At 39.8% G+C, this 27,921-nt stretch overlaps 1 protein-coding gene across 4 annotated transcripts; it reads right to left on the bottom strand.

Annotated features, from left to right (window-relative positions):
- Window positions 1-126: 126 nt before the first annotated feature.
- PNPLA4 (patatin like phospholipase domain containing 4) lies at window positions 127-27,431 on the bottom strand. Of its 4 annotated transcripts, none has more exons than XM_012437571.3 (7): window positions 27,361-27,431; window positions 25,566-25,758; window positions 21,664-21,758; window positions 21,373-21,508; window positions 11,298-11,363; window positions 1,555-1,707; window positions 127-272 (listed from the first exon to the last, which is right to left on the bottom strand). In XM_012437571.3, the coding sequence occupies exons 2-7, from the start codon at window positions 25,743-25,745 to the stop codon at window positions 141-143; spliced, it is 762 nt and encodes a 253-aa protein (XP_012292994.1). In that variant the 5' UTR covers window positions 25,746-25,758; window positions 27,361-27,431; the 3' UTR covers window positions 127-140. The 4 variants fall into 4 exon arrangements, with proteins under 4 accessions (XP_012292994.1, XP_012292995.1, XP_012292993.1 ...); XM_012437572.2 differs by having other exon boundaries at window positions 27,321-27,379; XM_012437570.2 differs by lacking the exon at window positions 27,361-27,431 and adding an exon at window positions 26,936-27,010.
- Between the last annotated feature and the right edge of the window lie 490 nt (window positions 27,432-27,921).

Below are 27,921 nucleotides of genomic sequence, written 5' to 3'. Positions count from 1 at the left end.
TTCAAATATTTAAAATAAACACAAATATTATGAAGATTAATCATAAAATTGAGAGTCTTGATATATTTTCTAAAAAGGATTTGATTAGAAACTTCCATCAAAAACTGAAACATGTTTTGCATTACAAACTTTTAAGCTTTTTATTCAAACCAATTTTCTTTAAGTAAAAATGTAACAGTGTCATCAAAACCACATTGATACAAAGATTCCATTTTCCTCTTGCTTGGGGGAAAAAGGGCTTGGTTGAGTCTCTCCAGATTTGTGAGGGACAACTAGAATAGAAAGACCGAAATTTATCCTATAGAACATTGCCATACAGGTAAATATACACTATATTTACAATCCAGGTTTTCTTATCACAGATTCAATTAGTAATAACACAAAAATCAGCAGGAAAATTTAAACTTCAGAAGTTACCTCCACTATTACACTAGAGGAGGGTTTCTCAGCCTTGGTACTGCTGACATTTGGGGCTGCGACGTTTTAGTTCTGGGGCAGTCCTGTGCACTGGAGGGTGTTTAACACCATTCCTGGCTTCTACCCACCGACACCAGTAGCAACAATGGGACATGATAACCAAAAATGTCTGGGTACATTTTTGGGTGGAAAACTATTAGACTGGATTAAGGGAATCAGTATTTTTATGTCAATTATTCATTTGGGTCCCTAAATTTTTCTCCACTATTTTTATGTATTCCATTACCTCCATTTTTCTAAGCAAATAAATTATTTTATTTGAAATTGCTCTGGGCCAGGCGTAGTGGCTGAGGCCTGTAATCCCAGCACTTTGAGAGGCCAAGGCAGGGGATCACTTGAGCTCAGGAGTTCTAGAGCCGCCTAGGCAACAGTGAGACTTCATCTCTGCAAATAATTTTTTAAAAAAGAAATCGAGTATGGTGGCACATGCCTGCAGTCCCAGCTACTTGGAAGGCTGAGGTCTAGGATTACCTGAGCCTGGGCTGTCAAGGCTGCAGTGAGTCATGATCTTGCCACTGCACTCTAGCCTGGGGAACAGAGGAAAATCCTGTCTCAAAGAAAAAAAATTTCTCTGATAGCCTACCAAGTTTATTGAAGTGAAAAACAAGTAGAGAAAAAGAAGTGACAGTTAATAAGCAGCAAACATGGCAGGCATGGTGCATGTATGTAATCCCAGTGCTTTGGGAAGCCAAAGTGGAAGAATCACTTGAACCAGGGAGTTTGAGACCAGCCTGGGCAACCTAGTGAAACCCTATCTCTACAAAAGATAAAAAAAAATCAGCATGGTGATGCACATCTATAGCCCCAGCTACTTGGGAGGCTAAGGTAGGAGGGATGATAAAAATAAAAAATAAAATAAAATAAAAGCAGCAAAAAGACTTAATGCTGATAGTCCATAGGAACCCAAGTCTCAATGCCTGACACATGTTGTAAAGTATTAAACGACACAGTATGGAGAAGATGAAACTCCTACTTACAATTATCAATGAGCTTCCCGTGCTTAGGAAACACGTTGAATTCCGTGGGAATTTTTAGTAGATCAGGACTCTTCAAATACCACTGAACATAATTACTCACCATGATATCCTGCTTGGTGATATTAACATACAGATCCAGACGCCCTTTGTCCTGTGGGGAGATGTCCAGTCGTCCACTGAAGGGGGAGATGGTCACTGTCCGGCCCACGGGCAGGATGGGAAGACTGTTGGTGAGGCCTCCATCCACCCACTTCTGTGGAAAGAAACATCCCACATCAGCACATGTCAACAACACATACTGCACAAAGAAAAGCAGCTTTTATAATATGTGTAACTTTGATATGCTTTTAAATTGCCATTTAAAGGACTATTCCCACTGGGAATCTGTTTTGGAGGTAAAACAAATCTTGGTACACATATCACTTACCAATATAAGAATAACTCTGGACAGAATCGGGATATCTCTCCAAATGTTTAACAGCTTTAACTAGATTATTGTCTGTAAGACTTGAATTCTTAGTGATTAGAGTGCAGGCCTAAGAAGCCACGTATAATTAGATTGGGGCTCATTATTTAATCAAACTAAAATGTCAGATTTACTGTGGATGCTGAACAAAATATCCACCACCAGAGGAAGTTCCATTTTTATCATAAGAATTGGAAACTGGCATTTTCTGTGGCAAACTTAAAAAGTAAACACAGCAACTAGAAATGCTTCTAATTCCAAAGTGCTTCCTGTGCTCTTGAAGCAAGGGGTATGTCCTAAAGTCATAAAGAATGGGAATGCTACATAAAAAACAAATATTCCTTAGTAGGTATTCAGCACTCTCAAGTCTACCCCATAGGGGAGTGAGTGATGGAGAAGGTGGAGGAGAGAAGCCTCCCAAGGAAGAAAATGAAAGAGTCATGGGGCAAAGAGGATGGACAATGAGGTGCTCAAGGTGTGTGCAGCCTCGGCCCTGAGCTCTACAGAAGTGCACACTGAGAAATGGTAACAGCAGATCCATACAGGCAATATCCCTTTTGCTGTCTATTCCAAGGCCAGTTTCAATGCAGCCATGATCTGATGTATTCACATGATCAGCTACAGCAATCAATAAACACACACAGGGAAATAACGTCCAAATTGTCTAACTTATATCTGTTACTAAAAATGGCTTTCAGATAATATACCAAAAAAAAAAAAAAAATCTGGTAATGGTTAAGAGTCCTGTATGCAGGTATCTTTAGTGAAGTTTGTAAACTGAGTTTTGCTTGAATGTGTAAAATGTAATGCAGATAAAACGTCTGTTAGTCAACATAAAGGTGGCATGAAGGGGAGAAACAGGTCAAAATAAAATGTTCTCAACTCCCTTACAACCATGCATTCATTTCTTCCCATGTGTCTTTTTCATGTACTTCTCATTTGTGTTTATTTCTAAAGCTGGTGACAAAGTGAGTGGTATTACATTATTTACAAAGGCTCTGGCCAGCCATAAGCCCCTCTAAAGGAAATAAAAGTAAACAAAAGACAAAAATGGGTTGAAAATTCCTTTTGAGAGAATTGCATTTTGGTGGAAGAAAGAGTATAAGTAGACTGGATTAAAATAAAACTGACCTGGATAATTTGCATATTGTCATTATTTTTAAAAGAATATAAAAATTATGATATATTGTTTTGTGTATTATATTACATATATTCATATATGTATGTGTATATGCATGTATATTATGTGTTTGTGTATTTACTTCTGTTTATATATGTACCCATATGTATACATAAAATATAGCTGGTTATATAAATGTATAATCTAAAAGGGAGGCTTGCAAAAAAAGGCTCCAAAATATCTGGTTCTGTCCCAGAACTTGCTTTTTTTCCCTGATTGCTTTAGGTGTAAATATCAAATTCTGGAATAGGATAACACCCAGAAGGGAAAAGAAAGACAGCTTCCAAAATTATTTCATGTTGTCAACAGAAGCTGTCATCAATGATGTAAAAATTCATATAGGTTTCATCAAGAAAAATTAAAGATATACAACTTTAAGTAACAGCTCTTCTGATTTATTCAACTTAATGAAAAGAAGGGCAATCTGGCTCATTAAATTGAAAAGCATTCTAATTTACTGTGGGGTTAATGACTGCTGTTTCAGGGAATCGAAAATTCTTTTTCCAAATTCTGTTCACTCTTGTTAGCTTATTCTGATTAGATAAATGACAAGGGAGATGTATAGCAGCTTATCAAATCTCTTGATTAAACCTGCAATCATACCAACTCCTTCACAACCCTTGATGCTATAGCCCCACTGCTCAGATATGCTAAATGTGGTACCTCTTACTCCTGATTTATGCTCTCATGAACTGTATCACTCAGGACAACCACATATTCATTCGGGCATGCAGATTTCAGCAAAGTTTCTGGAAACAAACCATCACAACAACAAATATTCTTCAACCTCCCAATTAAAAGTGGAAACATTTTATATCTTATGCTCTACTGATAATTTTAAATCTTGCATAGTAAATACTTCTGTCCACGAATTCTCTGGCTGTTCACAACATATGGCTATGAGTCATTCCCACCTTCTTGCTTCATGGGCAGCATTCTACATGCTGGTAGCTACTTCCATGAGCTTCTGTGACTCCAAAATTGTCCTTAAGAAAAACAACTGCTGGTCTACCCCATTAGAGTTTTCTCGTACGTTTGTCAGTTTTCATCACACAGCACCATCATCCTCAAAGGAAAAGGGAGGGCAAGTACATAAAAATTCCAGAGCAAAATAGTTTCAAAATTATGCTTGCTACAGGCCGTTCAGTGACCACCTCTCAGTCCCACTGCTAGACCAACTGTTCTTTAATCTTTGACCATATTCGAAGTGTGTTCCACATTCAAGTCAATGCCTAAGTCCTAGAGATAGAAATGAGCAACTGCTCAACAGAAAAACAAAACAGAAACAAAACAAAAACCTCATGCCCAATTGTGGGGCAGACATCTACTGTGATTGTTCTCTGAAAGTTACAGCACTGAAAACTAGAATTCATGGAATCACTTCTAAAGAGATAAGGCCACCCGTTACACCTAAACAGGCTAGAATATTCATCTGGCAGTACTTGTTAAGCTTTGCTTTATACATTGATGTGTTATGGGTACCTATCGAGAACATATCTTATGAATTCAAGTAACTGCTATTATATAATATAAGTGGAAAAGTTAAAGGACCTGACAAGTTAACCTCTACTGAAAGGGCCAGTTTGTTCATTCAGAAAGTGATCCCTAAGTATCCAGTATGTGTCTGGATGTGTGGTAGATGCTGGGAATATGTTTGTGATAGAACTTCAATGTAGGGCTCCATTTTCTTAAGGTATATTTTGCTCAAAAAACAAGTGAATAAAAAATACTTTGCAGGAAGAATAAATGAGATGTTGCTATCTGTAATTATTATAAATACCATGGCACAGGGCCTAATAGTTTAAAAGTGATTTCAAACGTATAATTTAACATGCGCTTTGCAAGAACTCTATAAGGTAGAAAGGTCATGCTCGTATATTCAGTTCCCTCATGTTTCAGAAGAGGAAATTGAGGTTTGCAGGTTTCCTTGCTATAGTTCATGAGGTAGTAAACTATGGTCGGCCAACCATCTTCTGTAAATAAAGTTTTACTTGCACATGACCAGGATCTTTTGTTGACATATTGCCTGCGGCTGCTTCCCTCTACAATAGCACAGTTGAGTAGGTGTGTCGACAGAGAAAATGCTGAAAGTATTTACTACCTGATACTTTACAGAGAATAAAATATCTACTGCTATGGAATATACAGGCAAAAAGGGATAGAGTTGTCTTTTTACTTCAGGTTTTTTTCTCACACACTGTAAAATTCAGGGATGCTCTATAGGCAAGGCAAATGAGAACTGATTTCTGAGGAATGAGAGAGAAGTAAATGTGGTTTGAACGATAATTTCATATTTGCAATCATATCTCCATTGCTTTCATGAGATAGCCTACAGATAGCCACGCCCAACAATGCTCTTGATTAGCAATTCCTAAAATAGGAGGGAAAGAGACCAAGAGATACCCATCTCCTTGGACACAGGTGAGAATCTCCCAATTATGGTAGGGAGAAGAGATAGATGAGGTTTTCTAATCAAAGAAAGACAAGAAAAATACAATTCCAAAAGAGAGGTTGAGAAACCTGCCATGCTAACCTCTACTAAGTATTGATTCTTGGTGCATTGCTTTCTTGGTTTTTGCATGCGTGAAGGATGATTAAAAATGATGACTCCAGATATCTAATTTTGAGAAGGCTCGAAAGGGTTATTTAGCAGTTGACCATCTATAAACACCATATAGAAAATATTTCCTGGAGGACTACCATGTTGTTTCAAAAATTAAACAGACAATGCAAGAAGTCTAAAAAGTCACTGAAAAATAAGAGCATCGATTTCAGAATAACTAGAAATTTATATCCAGGTTTCCATCCAGCCAAATCTAGCTGGTGGCAAGGCCAGCTACCACTGTTTGCTATGACAGTGACAGAGCTGCATTTCCATGGAAAATGTATAAGGAGCACAGGATCAACCTTATACAAAAGCACAGTTATGTGGAGTATTCCACAATTCTCTTTCCAACAGAAGTTGCAATAATGAAAGGATAAATGACCCATAATGCCAAAGCCACATGGACTAGGGTAATACAATGGGGCATTTTCATGTTCCTGTAATAGTATTCACTTAAACTTAGCTAAAAGGCCAAGAAGCGATCTTGTAATACTACAGAGTCAAAATATTACTTGAATTCCAACTCAAACGAAAGCAAACAATGCAAAATCCTATAGCTTTTCTTTTCTTTTTTCTTTCTTCTTTTTTTTTTTTTTAGACAGAGTTTTGCTCTTGTTGCCCAAGCTGGAGTACAATGGCACAATCACAGCTCACTGCAACCTCCACCTCCTGGGTTCAAGCGATTCTCCTGCCTCAGCCTCCCAAGTAGCTGAGATTACAGATGTGAGCCACCACACCTGGCTAATTTTTTGTATTTTTGGCAGAAATGGAGTTTCACCACGTTAGCCAGGCTGGTCTTGAACTGCTGACCTCAGGTGATCCGCCCGCCTCGGTCTCCTAAAGTGCTGGGATTACAGGCATGAGCCACTGCGCCCAGCCAATCCTACAGCTTTTCTTCTGATCTGCATCTGCCAGTTCTGGAGATGATTCTATTCTGATATTTTAGTCACCCGCCAATGCTAATTCTATCTCTTAAAACAAGTGAGTTAAGAATTCCTCTTGAAAATTCTCATTCTTATTCCAAATTGACAAAAATCTGTGAAAACATGGCTTAAATGTATGAACATTCCTGTGGCTTATTCTACCATTGGAAAAAGTCCATATGTAGTAAAGAAAAATCATTACTGAAAAATATAGGACTAAACTTCAATTTATTTCCATTCATTCACTGATTCATCTATTAATGAGTATGTACTTTAAGTAAGGTACCCAAATAGTCATAAGATGAAGCCAGAGAAAGCTATAGAAAGTTTTTAAATGACATTTTTTAAAAAGCAGTTTTCTTTTCTTTTTTTTTTTTTTGAAACAGGGTTTCACTCTGTTGCCTAGGCTGGAGTGTGATGGTGTGATCATAGCTCACTGCAGCCTCAACCTTCCCAGGCTCAGGTGATCCTCCTACCTCAGCCTCCAAAGTAGTTGGGACTACAAGCACATGCTACTATGCCCAGCTAATTTTTGTATTTTTTTGTGGAGATGGGGTTTTTCCATGTTGCCCAGGTTAAAAAAAAAAAAAAGAGCAATTTTCAAAGATATCATTCCTCTTTAAACCACTGGTAAAGGATTTTGAAAGGACTCATACTAGTATTTGCTGTGGTTGAAGTTAAGCTTAAGTGTTATTAAAGTACAATGCTTCTAAGTGATTAATAAAAAAAAATTTAATGCACATATTGGATCCACAAATATATCTTAATGAAATCTAGTAATACCTGCAATGTAGAAATCAGGAGGTCTATGTATTTAACAAAAGTCACAAGTGAAGAGAATAGACTCTGCCCCTGTTGGCTGAGTCCCACTTTCTCTGCCTTTCCTGACTCAGTGCCACAAATATAAGTAACACTAAGTCACTTTTTCCCCTTCTGCCACCTCTACCTTCCTCACTTCAGAAAAACAATGAAAGACAACAAATATATCAAAACCTGAGCTCTATGAAAACATTAAAATCTAGAAAATGAGACACATATTCAGCACAACTGAAATTTTAATGTAATTTAAATCACATAAAAAGCTTATACCTATAGTAAAACACTGCATTTAAAGCAACATTCGTACTTCCCTGAAAATGGAAAGGAAAGATTCTAGAAAACAACTCGGCATGGAAACCCTATTAGACTGTGGGAGGTGATCGGGCTTAAGGAGAGTTAGTGTTAAGCAGAGAATGGCACTTGTAAATTGTTGCTTTCTGGTGTTATAAACAATGCAAGGCTGCTGTGGCTCTCTGTCAATCATGTGCGTGGGGCCCCCTTTTTGCAGACTCCATTAAACAACAGAGGAAAACTGAATGCTTTCAGGAGACATAAGGTTCAACTAGACAAGTAATTATGATGTGCCTCCTATGCATAGATACCACATGATCAGCAAGACACAGTCCTGGGACATTGTCCAGGGTCAAGGGGCTTGGGTGGGTTGCTTTCCATCTTCCTCACAGCTCTGGGCCTGTGCATTCCCTGCTGTCTAATTGTGGCTGTCACTCTATGTTCATGTCCAAAGAACTCAATCACATCATGGAAAGTTCACTAGAAACTCGGATACCTCACTCGTGCCCTTTTAAACATTGCTAGTCTTCCTGTCACACACCCACAATGTGGCACTGGGGCTGGACAGGAAGAAAATGAGGAAAGCATTGTTTGAAAAGAACTGAAGGGCAAAGTGGAGCAAGAGGCACAGCAAAGACAGAAACGTTAAGGACCATCCTGGGGAAGTTGCCCGCTTCCAAGCTCAGTGACTTCAGTGTAGATTGATGTCTCTACATCTCAATTTCCTCACATGTAAAATTGGAAGTAAGAATCCCTACAGCAGATAGGATTGGATTCCGGTGAATATGATACTAACAGAAGTTTTTATTATTTTTTCTGGTAACAGGAATATCGAAGGCAGGCTGGAAAGGTAGACTCCTCAACTCATTTAGGACCTGGGTATTTCCAGATGACTATTTGGCCATCTTCAGGGATTGATCCTGGACCTCATGATGCACAACAGCTGCTATAGCTCTAGTAATCATATTTAAGTTCTGGGCAACAGGAAAAATGGAAAGGTATATAACCTTCCTTGTACTTTTAAGTCCCACAGTTACTCGGCTCACATGTCATTGCCCAACAATTAAATAAATGGCCATACTTAACTTCAAGGGAAGCTGGGATACATAACCTAGCTACACAACCATAGATCCACATAAAAACTGGGATTCTGTTACAAACGAAGAAGAAAGTGTATATTATAAGAGAACCTGGAGCCTCTACCCGTTGCCTCTCCTTCTAAGATAGAAACACTCTTAATTTTTAAGTGAGAGACTGGTGTAATAGGAACACGGAGGAAAAATATTCTAATCTACTACGTGACAAAGTAATTTTACTTGTCAATTTGACATTTCATTAAGTATTTCAAATGACAGTATTTGAATAGATGGAATTCTACCACTCATTCTCAACCCATTACCTTCTGCTGTATCAAAACATACATTCTCCATATTACCTGAAGCCTGTTATGATTTGTACTAGAGAAAAAAGAAAAACTCCAAAGTTCAGGAGTGCTCAAGGAAAGACAATCATGAGTACTGATGAGATGAAAACAGAGACACTGCCTCAATTCTATTAGCCAAAGGGTTTGTAAAACTCAGTTCTTTTGTTGTGAGACCGTCAATTCCGTAAGCACAGGCCTAGTGCTGGGCCCTCAAACTGAGTGGGTGAATGAATGAATGAACGAATGATGGTTAAAACACTTTGTATGTACTCTTTTATTAATAAATATATATTACACCATGGAATACTATGCAGCCATCAAAAACGATGAGTTCGTGTCCTTTGTAGGGACATGGATGAACCTGGAAACCATCATTCTCAGCAAACTGACACAAGAACAGAAAATCAAACACTGCATGTTCTCACTCATAGGTGGGTGTTGAACAATGAGAACACATGGACACAGGAAGGGGAGCATCACACACTGGGGTCTATAGAGGGGAACTAGGGGAGGGACAGTAGGGGGTGGGGAGTTGGGGAGAGATAGCATGGGGAGAAATGCCAGATATAGGTGATGGGGAGGAAGGCAGCAAATCACACTGCCATGTGTGTACCTATGCAACAATCTTACATGTTCTTCACATGTACCCCAAAACCTAAAATGCAATAAAAAAAACAAGAAAAAAGATATATATTATATATATATAAAACAAATGTAATTTATTCATCCTGAATATATGCCTGATCTCTGATATATGCTAAATAGATATTTTATTGGATATATGCTGAATAAATACTTTCTTTTATTATAAAATATGTATCTCTGGTATGTGTTAAATATCTACTCTACTTGATTATAAAACATATATCTCTGGCATGTGTTAAATAGGTACTATATTTGATTAAAAAATATATATGTCTGGTATGTGTTAGACAGATACTGTGATTATAAAATACATATCTCCGGTATATGCTAAACAGATACCCTATTTGATCATAAAATATATCTCTCTGGTATGTGCTAGATATCTACTCTATTTAATTATAAAATATATATCTCTGGAGTGTGTTAAAAAGGTACTATATTTGATTAAAAAATACATATCTCTAGTACATGTTAGATAACTGATTATAAAATACATTCTCTATTTGATTACAAAATACATAACTCTTGTATGTGTTAAATAGCTATTCCATTTGATCATAAGATGCATATTCTAGTATGTGTTAAATAGATACTGCATTTGATTATAAAATACACATCTCTGGTGCCTGTTAAATAGCTACTGTATCTAATTATAAAATGCATGTATCTGGTATATGTTAAATAGATACTATATTTGGTTATAAATACATGTCTGTGGCATGTGTGAAATAGACACCATATTTGAGAATAAAATGCTCAGGCTGAATGCAGTGGACGAGCTTCCTCGGGTAGAATGGTGAATACGCGAACAAACTGCGTAGATCACAGAAGGAAGCTGGGTCACACTCAGCGCAGACTTTAGATGGATGCCCATGTCTAAATTTCCCTGAAAGAACTGGCATCCTGTCTTAAGTGCCAGCCCTAAGTGAGGAGTACTCTCCTCAAACAAAATGAGTTGGGCCTTGCAGTGATCAAAGTGGCTGGGTAAGTAGAGCGCCTTGGAGAGGAGTGGGTCGTCCCCCAGCAGAGGGGCTGAGGGCAGGCTGGAAGGAAACTATGCTGCCTTGTCTGGGGGAAGACAAGGTGTGGAGCCCTGAAGCCCTTTCCCACCCTGACGGTGGTACAACTCTGCTTAGAAGGGGCTGTGAGTAGGACTTTACTAGGTGAAAAAAGAAATCGTTCACTGTAACAACAACAAAAAGATATACATATACATATACATATACATATACATATACATATACACACACACACACACTTTATAAAGATGAAAACAAGAGCATCACAGTCAATCATTCCCATACATGAGATTTTGATGATAAGTTACCACTAGCCCTGTATTTTTTCCCTCTTAAAGAGAAACAAAGCTATTTATAAGGAAAAAACACATAAACCGATTTGGAGCCATTAGAATACTTATGAAATCGGATGTTTCAAAAGAAACATATTAATATAGGGAGGACAGTAATTCCTCAGTGATTACAACCTTACCTGCCCTTTGTATTCCACTGGCTTCAGTCCTGCATAAATGGGCACAAAACTGCTGGCTAGGAGGACCTAGATGGATAAAATAAAGAAGCAGCTCATGACTACAGGCATTAACATTCAGACAATACATTTGATGTAGTATTGACTAGCAAAATCTAAATAAATAACCCCCAGACTTCAAGTGCAGCACTGTACATAATTACATAAAAGATAACGCTTTTAATATCTGAAAAGACTCCAAAGAGATAGGTACAAGTTGACACACTGAATCAATCAACTTCACCTGGATAAAAATCAGCATTTTAATAGTAGACAAGCAAGTTATTACAAAATGAAATTTAAGGCAAGTTTAAATTTCTGAGTATGTAAAAGTTACAAGTAAATTATTTGTAATGTTCTATCATACACTATAAAAACAAGAAAAAAGATATATATTACATATATATAAAACAAATGTAATTTATTCATCCTGAATATATGCCTGATCTCTGATCAGTGCATTCCTACTTTCTGGAGGAACAAACCCCTCTGATTATGACAGGGGAGGTTAGTCCACAGCTCAGAGATGTTCTCATTTATGTCACCAGGATTTGCAAAGGGAATGACACATTTTATGTTCCAGGGATGTGGTCAGGATATGTAATGGAGCCCTGGCAAGCAGTGACACCAATTATAATTTATCTCCCATTTAAAAAGTTGAAAAAGATTGTCATTTAGTAAACTACAGTTCCTTACCTCATAAGAAGTTGGACTCTGATAGCTTTTCTGAAATGTAAATGTTTTATTTTGCCATGTAGATTCCAAATCACTAGTGTTCTATTTGAAAACATATAGCATTAGATACTGAATGTTTTTTAAGCTATAATCTTTCAAATGGTAAGTGAAAGACTCTATGGCTGTTTGATGTCAAAGATTTCATGAGACTTTTTTTTTTTTGAGACGGAGTTTCACTCTTGTTGCCCAGGCTGGAGTGCAATGGTGTGATCTCCGCTCACCACAACCTCTACCTCCCAGGTTCAAGCTCTTCTCCTGCCTCAGCCTCCTGAGTAGCTGGGATTACAGGCATGCACCACCACATCTAGCTAATTTTTGGATTTTTTTTTTTTTTTTAGTAGAGACAGGGTTTCACTATGTTGGTCAGGCTGGTCTCGAACTCCTGACCTCGTGATCTGCCCGCCTCAGCCTCGCAAAGTGCTGGGATTACAGGCGTGAGCCACTGTGCCCAGCTGAGATTTTTTTTCATCATACATTATTCAGAAATGGATTATGGCTCAAATGCTGACTTATAGATTATCCATTTACAATTATTTACAACTCAGAAGGCATTTCCTCCAAAAATCAATGTTATAGGTATGGTTTTTGGGTCAGCTCTCAAAAGCCTATTTATTCTGAACTCTGCAACTAAATTACAGACTCAGTCACCAGTCTAACAATTTCCACAGGAAAATCCTCTTTTGAGCTGCGACCTGACACAGGTGGAACCCACTCTTGCCATGTTTATTTCTGCACCATGTACAGGGAATTTCCATAGCTTTCTTATGCAGTGGTTCTTCCTTGCACATGTCTCCTGTTTCCTCATTACCAAAAAACCCACTGAAAGGACAGGGACTTGTGTCCCTCCTTGTATGTCCAGCCCTTGGCAAAGCTAATACTCAACAAACATTTGTTGGGTATCTCTCTCCCTTCTCTGTGATGTGAATGGACACACCCAACACTCTTCCACCTATCTCAATAGTGGGACTAAAGGAGGTTGCCCAATGCTGTTGTTGGCATGTTGGTTGCAAAGGCACAGAGCCTGGTTGTAACAGCTCCTACGGCAACAGGCTCCTAACAAGTGCCCAAAGAAGTTTCTGCGGCCTCAGGTTTCAGTAGTGGCAAATTCAAGGGTAATAGCACAACACAGGGACTTCAGCAGGAAAGAAGGTAAGAAATAGCCACGTGTGAAAGGATTCTGTTGCACTATGCTGGCGCTAGGTGCCAGAACCAGCTAAATAATTTCTCAGTCCAGTGCAAAATAAAAATGCACGGCCCCTTGTTCAGAAAGTATGGAGAATATTAAGATGTTGTGAGCACAGCATTAAACCAATGGTGAGGCCCTTTGGATGGTGGATCCACATGCAAATGCACAGGTCATATACTCATGAAGTAGACTTTGCCTCAAATACAGTTTCTCATTTAATTCTTTCACAACCCTGTCTCAAAAAGATAAAGTTGCTCAAAGGTCTCTCTGCTAGTAAGTGGTTGAGACTGCCCCTGGAACCAATTTATTTTAATATAAAATGTATATTTTTACCAGAGCCAATGTATACATGTCAGATTTATCACAATGGGTCTTTTTTCATCTTTTGGTCAATTTTACGCACATCTATTTCCATCGCTTGTTTATTGAAATATTGAAAGCATGCTAATTTGCAGCACTGTTTCCCAAAGGAAAGCAGGCACTTTTATTTATTTTTTATGTGCTTGTTTATTTATTACAAGGCATAATAACAACCTTACATAAGATCTGTCAATCTTCTACAAAAAGTCAATGCACACATGCCTGCACCAAGACATTCTTCTCAAAATCTCAGCTTTAAATGGCCCACATAATGCAATACTGTGACATTATAGCAACCATGTCTCTTTCAGAAAGAGGCAAAGCAGGAGTGAGCAGCACCTTAGGTGATTTGATGAAGCTCACTTAATAAATCAATGGGAAAGAGAGGACAGAAAGCAAGTATCTTCAACTCCAACCTTCTCAGCTCACCGGTAGCAATGGCATCATTGGCTTCAGAGAAAGGTTGTTTACAGTTAAGGTAACTGCGTTCACCCTAACTAAATCTGGCCTTATCATCAATTGGCTATGCTTTTAAAACAATAATCACAGACTCTGGGTATGTTTTGCAAGCACAACGTAGCTATTTAATGAAGTTATTCAGCAAATGCAACACTGCAAAGCAATAACTAGTACAATTTGTAGATAGCGCACATATTGTGAAATTACAGTACTTAGAGGTCTTTAAAGAACAAAAGACACTCCATAAATATAATGATTTATTTCATTATTCTGCAGAGAAACAAGGCCTGCAAAAAAATCACTAACCTTAGAAGTATTTTTTTTTTCTTTTCCCCTGTGTCAAAGTATAATGCAGAGTTCACAAGTTAATGCTTGGAACTATTTTGAGATATTTGGATGAAAAATGCTATCCAATTACTTTCCTACAGATAATAACAGTAAGAATCCTTCTGAATGATATGAAAAGTGCAGTGAACTGGAAATAACTTGTCACTCCTCCAAATCAATGTATTTGTTTTTGTCATAGCTGACTCTCCCTTTATATGGACTGATGATTTGTATATCAAACGAAGTTTAGTGGGGAAATTAGCTTTAGATAGTTAAGAGCTAAGCAGCTTTTCTTATTTGTAGTCAGCTTACTGCCATTTTATTACAGGCAAATAGGATTTCCTAAGAAAGGAGATAAAGACTGACATTCTAAGGTCATGTCATAAAATATTATGCCTAAACATGTGCTTTTAGTGTATCTCACCTCACAATATTCCCAGTGAAATTCACCTCGCCAATGAACCTCAACATGTCTATAGCACTGGTTCTCAGTGGGGGGGTGATTTTACCCCCTAGGGACATTTAGCAATGTGTCTGTCACAACCTGGAGTGGAGGGTGGGGGGTGTCCTGCTGGCATCTACTGAACAGAGACCGGGAATGCTGCTAAAATTCCTACCAAGCACAGACAGCTATCAAAAGAAATAACTATCTGGGGAATAATCTGGGCCCCCACTGCCAGGAGTGCAGTGTTTGTGGTTGAGAACGCTCATGTAGAAAGCAGGGATATACTTTTCACACCCCATCACTTGGTACAGAGCTTTAAATGTTGGACATATGTGAAACTACTGATTTGTGTTCTTACTATATACACAATGATAAAAATGAGAGCTAGTGACTTCCTCTAGCAACAGTATAAAACATTGCCAGGTGCGCATTCCCAACACGTTCTGATTGACTCTATTCATTTTGCATTTTATAGAAAAGAGGTGTTTAGAAAATTATGTGGCCTAGCTTCCTCAGGGATTAAATTCTCAACAAGTTTCATTTATGCCTAAAGTTTACTGTGGACTTTAATGAGAATCTAACTGCTTATACAGAACCTGCTGGTGTAGTTGAAATTCAAAGACAGATTCAAATTTATCTTCCCCAGTTTTTCCAAGATAATGACCAATCTTAAATTCAGTTCTTATTTCACCTTCAAAAGGCTAAATGTGAGAGGATCTTGTTAACAGCATTCTCACACATGCAAAGAAGTTCAGGACATCATAGCAATAGAGACAGGGCAATTTTTTTCCCAAGAGGGTCAGGACACTACTGTGCAGGAAAGGCTTCCTGGGTACCTCTATCCTACAGCATTCACAAGTGTCAAAAGACTCTTTCAGAAAACACTTGTGCATCAGTCTTAAACATGAAGAATTCAATGATTTGTACCAATTCAGGGAAGTAGTGGAACTCCACCACACCATGGCAGTGTTAAATTACACATCACTTCTGTTCAGTCTTGGAGGTGGCATATGACTTTCTTTTAACCAAGGGGCTCATCTCTCTAGTTATGTTTGCTGAAGGCTAATATTAAAATGTGTTTGGATTTCCTAGTTGCATGCATGCTTCTAAAGAAAAACAACTCACAATAAAATCTGGAACTTGAAATGAATGAGTTGGTATGTAAAATGTACACACTTGACACTCAGGGCATAATGTGTATTGTGGCACACCAGGAGAGGAATCAGGAAGGAATCATGCTAAATAACGTATGGTATAAAGAGATGGATGTCTGGAGAGTGGAGGCACTTGAAGGTGACCATGCACATCTGATATGTACCTAAGAGCTGATGAAATACTTTCATACATACTTCACTTGACCTTGTTCTGAAGGTCTCCATCTTACAGATGAAGAAAGCAAGGCTCCAGGAAGTTGAGACTCGCCGAGAGCCCCAGAGTCCACCAACGACAGGGTTAGGTGGGTATACACCACCCCTCCATGACTCTTTTCCATCCCATAAATTATCTGCATTTGAAGGAACTGATCTCAGCTTGGTCTTGATCTGTTGGTGCCCACAGACATAAAGGGTCATGAATTTGATCCTTAGAAGGAATATTTTTCTGAGTGTGGCACCTGAAAATAAATCTCTCAGATAGATGGAAAATAAAGACAAGATTTTGGAGGGGGGCCTTCTGAAGCTCTGGTTAACTCTATAAAGGGATCTCCCCTCTGCAGGCTGCCTTCAAGTAGTTGAGTAGCAGACATCATCTGTGTTTCCCTTTGTCAGTGTAGTCACTATTAGGAAGGAGGGGAATGGTTGGCACTAATAAATTCTGAACAAAGGAATGCCTTAAGGCCTGAATCTGTCTTATAACAGTTTATAAAATAGAAAAGACTGAGTTAAATATCCACGGACATAAGATTCAAAATTCTGTGGAAATTCAACCCTAAATAAAATGAATGGTTGGACTACACAGTCAGCAAGGGTTCCAAGAAAACAGTCAACTAGCATTGGCGCTATCAAATGAGTGATTTTCCATGCCACTAACGGTGAAGCTCATTAAGATAAATTAAGTATGAATCATCACACAAAATTATTTCTCTTAAAAAAGAAGGCCTATGATGATGAGCTGTGAAATCAAATGCCTAACGGTGGCAAAAACTCAGGAGCAACCATTTCCTGAAGTATTATAGATACCAGTTGGCATGTTGTTCACAAAGACAGGTGATAAGTAAGTGGGTAAAGAATAACAATGATAAGAAAATGTAAGTCCTATTCAGCCTAAAGAAAAAAAAGCTGTGATTTAACATAGCTTTAAAATTTCATGACAGATTCATACAAGGGCACTGAGCAGGGGTGTGTGTGACTTATGTTATTTGTTCATTATTTATGAAATACTGGCTCCGTTCAGCACGTATAAATGGGTTTACCATTTAAAACACACTTTCACATGCTTTATCATCTTATTTATTCCACACAGCAACACTAGTTAGTATTACTGTGCAAATTACTCTATTTCAGAGATGAGAAAACTGAGGCTCAAAAATAATCAGTCCAAGAGGACAACATTAGGAAACAACAGGCCTAGACATGATCACCAGGACGCTCATAAAACAAGTAATCATCCTTGAGGGCATTCAAAAAGACTTCAAAATACACACACACACACACACACACACACACTCACACATTCTAAGCTACAAGTTTCTAGTTGGATTTTCAGGTACATAGGGACTCTGTAACGAACAGCATCAGTCGGCTAGTGGGTGATGAAAAACTAGGCATTTAAAAAAAATCAACTATTAAGTAGCAGAATAAATGAGTTAATGATAAAAACACAGAAAATACATGGAGAAAAGTTTAAAGGAGGTAAAAATAATCAGTGTTTAGTATCTCATGCTGTCCTATACTCTTTTACTCTATCTTGAGTTTTAATCAACTGTCTCTTTCTCTGTATCCCACATCCCCTCCATCTACAGAATATCCAGATACTAAGAAGTAGACCTGTATTACTTCATTTCACACTGCTGATAAAGACATACCCGAGGCTGGGTAAATTAAAAGAAAAAAGAAAAAGAGGTCTAATGGTCTCACAATTCCATGTGGCTGGGGAGTCCTCACAATCATGGTGGAAGGCAAAAGTCACGTCTTACATGGCAGCAGGCAAGAGAGAGAATGAGAGAGAAGTAAAAGCGGAAACCCCTTATAAAACCATCAGATGTTCTGAGACTTACTTACTACCATGAGGACAGTATGGGATGGGGGAAACCGTCCCCATGATCCAATTATCTCCCATTGGGTCCCTCCGACAATACATGGGAATTATGGGAACTACAATTCAAGGTGAGATTTGGGTGGGGGCACAGAGAAACCATATCAAGACCCCAGGCTGTGTGTTCAGAGCCAGGTATGCCAAGCCCTGGAATACCCACAGCTACCCATCATTGAGCTGCTTCAGTACATGGCTTCAGGAACTTGGAGCCTCCTATCTCCATCTAAGGGGAGTGGAGTGACCTTCAGGCAGCCTCCCTGAACCCCAACCAAAAAGATTAGAATTACCATCCTCCCATGGCACCACCTCATACAACATTCTCCCACTGGCCTCTTCTTTCACTGGAACAAATACACTTGATTATGTCCCTACCTGGCAGGGGTTTATTTTACTTCCCCTTCATGCTTCTTCCTTTGCTCCATCATCCCTAGTCTTTCTGCCCTCTCACTCTTTTCTGCTAAATGCTTCATGAGTATTCTAGACATAGGTTTCACACAGTTTGATAGTCACCATCTGCTATCAAGGAACTAACTATTCATCCTTCCTTCTTTTTAGTTCTGAAAAATGTTAAAACATCCTCCTAAACATGTAGAATGTTTCTTGTGGAACCTAGAATAAATGTCAATTATTCAATATTCTCCTTACAAAGTATTACACATTTATATCAACAATTTCTCTTCTGTTCAATGAACTCAAGTAATTACAGCAATTCTCTGAATAGTTATTATCCAAAACAAAGGAACTAGAAAAACGTCATGTTTACTTAACAGCAATAGTTTTCTATTTCCATTATAACAATTACTACAAATTTACCTGCTTCAAAAAAGACAAAAGTATTGTCATACAGTCTGAGGATCCAAAGTCTGGTATGGGTCTCACTGGGGAAAATCCAGGTGTCGGCAGGGCTGTGTCTCTTTCTGGAGGCTGTAGAGGAGAATGTGTCTCTCCTTCAGGGTGTTAGGAGAATTCAGTTCCACAGGTTACAGGGCAGAGGGCCCCTTTTCTTGGCTGGCTGTCAGTGGGGAACTGCTTTCCTAGAAGCCTCTGTGCTCCCCTGGTATGTGGCTCCTACATCTCAAAACAAGCAATGGTATACAGAATCCAGGAAAGGTGTCCATTTTTCAAGATTCATGTACTTAGTTTGGGTCCACTTGGATAACACGGGATCATCCTCTTATCTCAGACCTTTAACTTAATCACATCTACAGAATCCCTTTTGCCAGGTAAAGTTACATCTGGACAGGTTCTGGGAATTAGGGTAAGGACACCTTTGGGTGTCATTCTACTGTCTACCACATAAAAGGAACAGATTGGGAGGATGAGGATTTTATCCAGCATGGGGTATAGTTAGGGAAGAATGCTAGACACATGGGTCACAGTCCCAGCTGGGCCCCGACCAACTGTGATTTTGCCCAGGTCATAGAGTATGGAGGCCCAGCTTCTTTCTTTTCTTTTGTTTTAAATCGGGCCAGTGTAACAGATGGCACCTTGGTTCATATCCGTTTGTTTCACACATATTACCAAATGCCTATACAACGACTGGCAGTGAGGCAGGTACTGGACCGCGGCAGTGAGCAAACCAGAGAAATCCCTGCCCCTTGGAGCTTACATTCTGGTGAAGGAAGATGGACAACACAAGCTAACCAAGACAGCAGTAAAAGAGGTAGCATGCTAAACAGTGATATGTAAATCAGGATGGGATATAGGAAGATCAGGGGCTAAGAGTTCTGTCATTGTAGACAGAGAAGCCAGGGATGGACTCTGTGAGAAAGGGAGCGCTGGGGGCAGAATCCCCCTCATTTCATGTCACAAGAGCACACAGTCTGTTCTGAGGTAAACAAGAAGATACATGTCTGCCCACCGCAAGCCTTCTATGTCTGTGTTGGACATGGATGACTTAGGACCACTTCGCATGGGTTGCGCAGCTCTTCCCTTTACACTGTCAAGTCTATATAATATTGTAATAAAATCATAGAAAAATGCCTTTTTCTAAGATAGAAAGACTCTTAATTTATAAGTGAGAGACTGATATAATAGGGACATCAAGGAAAAATATTCTAAACTATTAAGTGGCAAAGTAATTTTACTTGTCAATTCAACATTTCATTAAGTATTTCAAATGGCAGTGTCCAAATAGATGGGATTTTACCACTCATTCTCAACCCATTACTTTCTGCTGTATCAAAATCTACATTTTCTATATTACCTGAAGCTTGTTATGATTTGCACTAGAGAGAAAAACAAGAAAAAATTTCAAGAGAAGTACACCATTTCTACCTTACAAATATTCAGTGCATTACCACAGTAAGCACACTGTTATTTGGAAATCAATCAGTTGAAGGATTTCCCAGAGATAATGAATTCTCAACCAACCAACTTTCAAATGTGTTTGGACTGAAAGACAATAGAACAAAATGGAAGAAACAAAACGGAAGATTAGATTGAAAAGTTAAGAGACCCAGGTACCAGAATTGGCTCCCATTGCCACACAGGATAATCTTGGATACATAGGTATGTACATCACATAAAATCTTTCCATTCACTTCTCTGTTAAAAACATAAAAGGCACCAGGCACGGTGGCTCATGCCTATAATTCCAGCACTTTGGGAGGCTGAGGCGGGCAGCTCATTTGAGGTCAGGAGTTCAAGACCGGCCTGGCCAACATGGTGAAACCCTGTCTCTACTAAAAATACAAAAATTAGGTGGCCATGGTGGCACATGCCTGTAATCCCAGCTACTCAGGAGGCTGAGGCAGGAGAATTACCTGAACCTGGGAGACGGAGGTTGCAGTGAGCCAAGATTGCACCACTGCACTCCACCCTGGGAAACAGAGTGAGACTCCATCTCAAAACAAAAACATAAAAGGGTCACAATAACACCTGTCCTACCTGATTTACAGAAGAACTTGAAGGATTGAATAAGAGAGTACATGTTAAAAACCCTACATCACTGCTACATAAATTTCAGGAATTATTATTGTTACTAAACTTCACCAGCTACTTGCTTCACATAATCAATGTGAGATTTGAATATTGAACGAAAACACCGACAAGTACAAGGAGCTTCTGGATCACAGTGCATCATGAGGCAGCAGCCTCAGGAGGGATCCTGGTGAATACTTTCATCAAACACGTAATTTACTGAGCACTTAACCATCTATCGGGCCTGATAAGAGACACAGGATCTAAAGAACGTGGTAATGTTCATTACTTTATTTGAAGTATTGAAATCAGCACTTGCTGATTTCTTCAAATGGGAAATGTAGCTCTGTTACCTTAATAAGGTCCTCCCTGGAGGAAAAACTGGAGACTAAGTAATTTTCTCTGGTTTTGGTGTTGGAGATGGATACGTGCAGTCGGTTCTGAGCCAGCTCGTGAGCATCGGAAGGAAGAATCAACTCCATTCCACTTCTAAAGAAGAAAAAGCAATCTGCATTATTCACCTTTAATTATTGAATGCCTTGTAAATATTTTACAAGAGAGAATGCTGAGCTTGCCACAGTTTGTACAGAGAGTCGTCAACACTCTGTCTTCATGTACTTTTGGGCAAAATGTACTCTGTATACCTTAGTCGGGCCATGAAGTCATAACCAGGTGTTACTGCCCCAAAAGACTGCCTTCTGGTTTCTTCAGCAAACTTGTAGGTAAATTGGCTACATTCCTAGAAAAAGAAAATTAAGAAGTGACCCTATGTGTTATAGAGAAAGAAATCATTCCACTTCTAAAACTTGAGATTCTATAGACCCAACAGCAAATGTAGAGTGTCACATCATTAAAGGTGTGCAAATTCCCCACCTGGCCAGGGCCTCACCCACCATTCTCAGGCCCTTTGCAAGTTATACATTCTTAAAATCCTAATCTTTTTTTTTGTTTGTTTGTTTGTTTTTTTCCTTTGTAAAGCACCTTAAATGGCCTTTACCCTCATCTGAAAAATCCTTGAAGGCGCAATCTGAATTTTAATTAAGCACATTCTTCAAAAGGTTTCCTCAGTGCAATTAACCTTCTCTCCTACCCCAGTTTTGTGGTCTCAGCAGCAGTTTGATTACAACCCTACAACAGAGTTGATTACAAATGACAGCACCAGTGACAGAAATAGGAGTGGTGACGTCTATGGTTTGCACAGACTGAATCAGAGTCTTCAGAGATTCATCTTGGACACTGGTATTTTATAAAGTTTCTCAGGGATGCTCGTGTCTTCCCTGAACTGGGATCCACGGAGGTGACACTGTCAGTTCATCTTCACATCATCCTGCAACGTGGGTATAACCACCCCACTTAACAGATAAGAAAACGGAGGCTTGGAGAGTTCAAGTGCCTGTCCCAATATTTCATTAAAAATGAGTCTCAGAGTCAGGATTTGCACCCAAGTCTGTTCTGTATTAAATAATGAATTAATTTAGCAACTAACTGGGCACCAGGGATTTGGCTAAGCACTGGGATTTGGAGAGGACAAGATACAAAGAATCTGTGCTCATGAGAATCCTAAGTGCCTCCAAAAGCAGGTCACAGAGGGCTATGAGAGCCCTCATGAGGTGTGTTTGGCTCTCATTTAGTGCAAAAAATAAATAACAACAGGTAAACTGATTTGAGAATATGAGGACATCAAGTCTCAAATTCAGGTAAATTATTCAATGTCTTAACATGGCAGAATTTCAGTTAAGTGGCTATATTATTGCAGAGGTCTCTCTTCTCCCCACAAAGATGTCCACATTCTAGTCCCCAGAACCCGTGACTAGGAGACCTGCCATGTTAAAAGGGACTTTTAGATGCAATTAAGGACCTTGAGATGAGGAGATACTTTTGGATAACCTGGGTAGGCCCAATGTCATCACAGGGGTTTTTGTAAGGGAAGGAGGGAGGTGGGAGAGCCAGAGTTAGAGAGATTCAAGATGCTGTGCTTATGGCTTTAGAAATCAAGGAAGGGGTTAGGAGCTAAGGTGTCTGGGCACCCTCCAGAAACTGGAAAATGTAAGGAAATGAATTCTCACCTGGAGACTCTGGAGAGAATGAGCATGGACATTTTGATTTTGGCCCAGTGAGGCCTTTTAGACTTATGACCTCCAGAGCTGGAAGATGATAAACACATGCTGTTTTAAGCCACGAACTTGAAAGTCCTTTGTCAAAGTAGCAACACAAAATGAATAGAGTGGGTGTCAACCTCCAACCTCATAGGTTGCCAAAGGTTTCCCTCCAATTTGATACCCGGGCTGGGACTTAAATATAAACAGGAATGGGACAGGGGACAAAGGTGAAAGCAGAGGATAGTAAAAACAACAGCAAGAACAACTCTGAGAGGGGCACAGAGCTGAAATGTGTCCCTGTGGTGTGCCACAAGTAGGGCTAAGTCACATGGGGCCTTGTGATGCATGCTGAGAAACCTGGGCCACATTATCCTAAGTCAACAGAGAGCCCCTGCCCCAGGCAGGGGGCAATGAAGTGATCAGATGTGCCTTTGGGTGACACCACTCTAAGTGCCATGAGCTGGGTGGAGTGTAGGAGCTTGAATGGATATAGGCTGCAGGAAGCTTCTAGGTGAGAAATGGCGGTAGCCCCACCAAATGTATGTTCATTTTACTGAGCTAGACTGCCCATCTAGCCTATTTCTTTGTACTAATTTTAGTTATATTCAATATTCTACATATCCTAGACCAATTCATCTTTGACATCCCCACTGAGTCTAGCACCATGGCTTCCTTGCAAATTGTGAGGGCTGAGGAAAGGCTTGCAGCACTGAGCTCTTCCATATCAATGTCTAAATTTGCCTACCACCTAAAATATGCCCAGCATCAGGTGCTCCTCTTAATTATTCAGGCATAAGCTCAAAACAAGATTAATTACACATGTATTTGTCACAACAGTAAAAAGCTTGAGGAACTTACACCATCAGTGAGAACTGAGCGAACACAAATCTGAGTAGGTAGAAACATTTGCTAAAAAAACTCAAGGCTATCCTACAGGTAGATTATTTCAAATGCTAAAAATAAAGGAAATAAAATAACCTTAAGTCGAAAGGTTACTACGGCTGAAAAATTATTTTGAAGAACAAATGAGGATGCCCCAAGGAAACAAAGAAAATTATTTTCCACCTTCCCATGGGAGCACCAGATAAAGACACCTTTTCATCATACCAATACCATCAGACAACACAACCCAGCCTCTCATTTGGTGCAAAAAATAAATAACAACAGGTAAATTGATCTGAGAATACGATAATATCAAGTCTCCAATTCAGGTAAATTATTCAGTGTCTCAACATGGCAGAATTTCAGTTAAGTGGCTGTATTATTGCGGTATTTCCAAATCAGGTTAATTCTAAATCATACAATACATTTTTTAATTTGCTCAGAATTAGAAACCAAGTCTACGTAACTCCAGAGCTCAGGATTTGCCACAGCTGAAGGAAAGACTGCAGTAAAAAGGAAGAAGGGACGCCCTGAGAGTCCTCTGCTTCAAAAATGAAACACAGTTATGGGAAGGAGGTAGCTTGTAATTCAAAGCATATGATTCTGCTAGTTTAGGGGAAATTTTCCAACCTCATGTATACCTTGCATGACTTAAGGTTCTCATCCTGTGTAATCTGCAGTTTGAAATCACTTTTCTAGTTCCCTGTAAATCAATCATATAAAGACAGGAAGATATGTGGATTTCTGAATGATTGGCCTCAAACCTAGCTTCCCTTTGATAAGCAGCTCACAACAGATCTGCAATGAGATTTTGATGTTTAAAATTGCATAGTTTTGGAATTTTAAATGTGACTGAAATTCATTCTGGGGCATGAGGGTGTTAAATTGTTATTTCGTTATTGTTCAAAGCTGCTAGAGTATGTAATGATTAACAAATATAATATTCTCCAACTACAGAATCCAGCTCTCACAGTCAGCAAATGATTGATCACTGTGTGGATAGCAGAAAACAGATTTTTAAAACATAGATTGCATTAAATAAAATACTTAATGAAGACTCATTTGTATTAGTTCTGGATAAATTGCTTGGAACTCAGAGCTTCCTCTTACTGTGAGAATTAAAAAGGAATTAAATTCCTATACCACTTAACAGAAACTGCATGCCCACATTTTAATTCATATATCTATTTCTAAGTAGCAGTGAGTACAGACTTGTTGCCCACATGTTCATGACCTTGAAAACAGGCCCCATGCTTTTCTCATGAGCATAGAAACAAATATTCTTTGCTTGACAGGAACAGAGCTAGAATCTTAAGGATAAATAAAAACTCAAAAGTAATATAAGGCATTTTATTTCCTTATTTCACTGTCACCCAAAATAATCTTTTCCACAACCAGAGCACAGATCCCTAATGATTACATTTTAAAAGAGAAGTCCTAATCCTTTGTTTCCAAGGCAAAGGATCATTTCTCTGCAGTGTTAACTTAGTTGAGTCAATGCTCATGTTTGCCTTTGAGTCTTAATTTCTTGATGAGGAACACAGCCTAAGTTACTACTTAATTACCTCTATTTTTTCTGGTGCTGTTAACAGAACAGAAGCAACCAAGGATCCTGCAGAAGCACCAGCGAAGGCTTTGACATCCTTCAGAAGCTTTTTGCCATGTTTGCAAAGTGCAGATGCTGCCCCCAAGTGGTAAATGCCCAGAAATCCACACGCTGCAAATGACAAGTTGATGTGCTTCATTCTAGCTGCAGCACTGGCAATACAAAAAACAAAAATGCTGTTAAGTTGGAATAGTTTACCAGGTACTGTGTAGTCTTATGCTCATCATTGTTCCAAGGCTTTCTTCTAACATCATCCCCTGTTTTAAGCACAGTCGTTTCAATTAATTCTAATTAAACACAGGAATCTTTCAAAGAAACATTTTCTTTCTCTCCTCACCTTGACCCGTCTTCAACAGTACAAAAAAAAAAAAAATTACAACATTCCACATTTATTCGGTACATAGATTATTATGCAATCTAAGATTTAATTACTTGTCAAGAAACAGATGTAGAATTACAGTTGGCAAGGGCATTTGGTCTTTTCTCTTGACCCTTTGAAACGTTTTGCAGGGTGGGGGTGGCGCTACCATTATGGAAAGAGAAAATTATTAGAGACTGTATAAAATTCCAAATGAAAAACACATTTGTTTTGGGTAAGTGTATCAGAAAATGTCAAATATAGCTCCGTACTCCCCTTCCCAATTTCTATTGTGAGCACCCATATTTTTATAAACGCCAATACAATTATTCAGTAACGCAATAAGCAATCACTCAACAATGCAATACATTTCTTTGCCAAGTATCTCAAGACAAACTGAGGTCATGACTGGTGAAGGCAAATTAAGGCTCCATGCAATATCAGCCACGCCACTTTATACTTGCAACACATCTAAATACAAAATCATATGTTTTCCTATGCCTCAGTGGGCACAATTTGCCCACTTGAATGAAATTGTGCCTCCACAAGGCTGTCCATTCTGAGGGTCTCAGGGTTTCCCTGGGGGCCCAAGGGCCCCATTCAGAGACCCCAAGATCAGGCACATTGCCAGGGCCTCGAATTTAGGGACCTAAGACAGCCTGTTCTGATGCACCCGGCCAGGCCCTGTGGGGGCAGGAGGCTCGGCCGCCGCAGGCCGCGCTGGCGTCCGCGTAGACTGAGTCCCGGTCATCGATCCGGGGCCGGGCCCCAGTTTTGATTCCATTTCTGCAAATGGGGATCAAAGGGGTAGAAGGTTGGGTGCTCAGCATCCAGGAGGCCAGGCCCGGTCAGCACAGGCTCAGGGCCCTCCGGTGGCTTGGAGGCCGGCGGTGCCGGGGTGGTGCCCGCATCAGTCTCGCAGAAGCACACCACAACCCTCCAGGCCCTTGCTAGGCCCCAGGGTTCCGTACCAATGCAGCCCCAGGACATTTCCGTGTTGAACATGTCCCTTTAACCAGAAGGCGGGGCTGGACCGTCACTCAACCCTCTTCCGCCTACGAAGGCCGGGCTACGCTCGCCGCGAGCCTGCCCAGTAAAGTCCTGCGGCAGGGGTAGGTGCCGCCTCCCGCGCAGGTATGTGACGTCATCGCGCCGACGCAGGCGTCTGTTCGGCTCCGCCTGCTCTAGGTTAAGTTCTCTACTTAACGTGGCCGCTAGATCGGAGCGTCCTCCAGCGCAGGCAAGACTTGCTCGTTTAGAGTTATGTTACCTTCGAGTACCTAGAGAGATGTTTAGAGACAGGTCCACACCTCTCTAGGATGTGGACCCTAGAGAACTGTTTTAATCCCTGCGTACCTTTTAACGCTACTTGGCCGTCACCTGCGAGCCTACTGACCTTTAATGATCCTCATTTTCTGTGCCCCGGAAGTGCACACCTCTCTTCGCGGCTGTTTCCCGGAAGTGATTCCTCCCTCTCCACCTTTGCGCCCGCCTGGGTGGTCCAGCTGCCGCTAGGGGCGGAGTCCAGGGGCTAAGCGGGGGCTGGACCTCCTGCAGCCTTTCAAGGCTTGTCTTTAGTTTTTTTCTGAAGTGCCATTGAGAAGAAAGGCTGGATTGTGACCCTGGGAAACTTTCACATCCTTAGTTGACCTTATGCTGTGTGACCTTGGGCAGGTAGCATAACCTCTCTGAGTTTCCCGTGTGCCTCATGTGCATTTGAGATGATGAAATGAGAGAGCTAAGTTGGAAACCTCGTTCCACATAGGGGGCCGTGAGCAGGTGGTCGTTTTGTCCTCTGGCACTACTGGCTCAGACTTAAGCAGCTTCAATGGCCACCAAGATGCCTGCCATGGTCACCAAGATTTAAAGGACTCTGACAATTCTCTCTCTCCCCAAACAGTGTTTTCCCTATCTAATCGTAATAACCAAGCCTGGAGGAATCTCTGACTTTGTGACT

This window comes from Aotus nancymaae, unplaced genomic scaffold, assembly GCF_030222135.1.
Source record: "Aotus nancymaae isolate 86718 unplaced genomic scaffold, 86718_ANA_hifiasm-v0.15.2.pri h1tg000058l, whole genome shotgun sequence".
In the NCBI taxonomy this organism is placed as follows: Eukaryota; Metazoa; Chordata; class Mammalia; order Primates; family Aotidae; genus Aotus; species Aotus nancymaae.
Note: the sequence above shows the minus strand (reverse complement) of the source record. Positions and strands in the feature narration are given on the sequence as shown.

Excerpts from the sequence above, each read along its gene's own strand:
- PNPLA4 (XM_012437569.2), bottom strand. The coding sequence starts at position 26,136 with ATGGTAGCGCCACCCCCACCCTGCAAAACGTTTCAAAGGGTCAAGAGA. Across the intron at positions 25,759-26,038 it reads CTACATCTGTTTCTTGACAA|TGCTGCAGCTAGAATGAAGC; the intron begins GTAATTAAATCT and ends TTGTATTGCCAG. Across the intron at positions 273-1,554 it reads TCACCAAGCAGGATATCATG|TTGTCCCTCACAAATCTGGA; the intron begins GTGAGTAATTAT and ends TTTCTATTCTAG.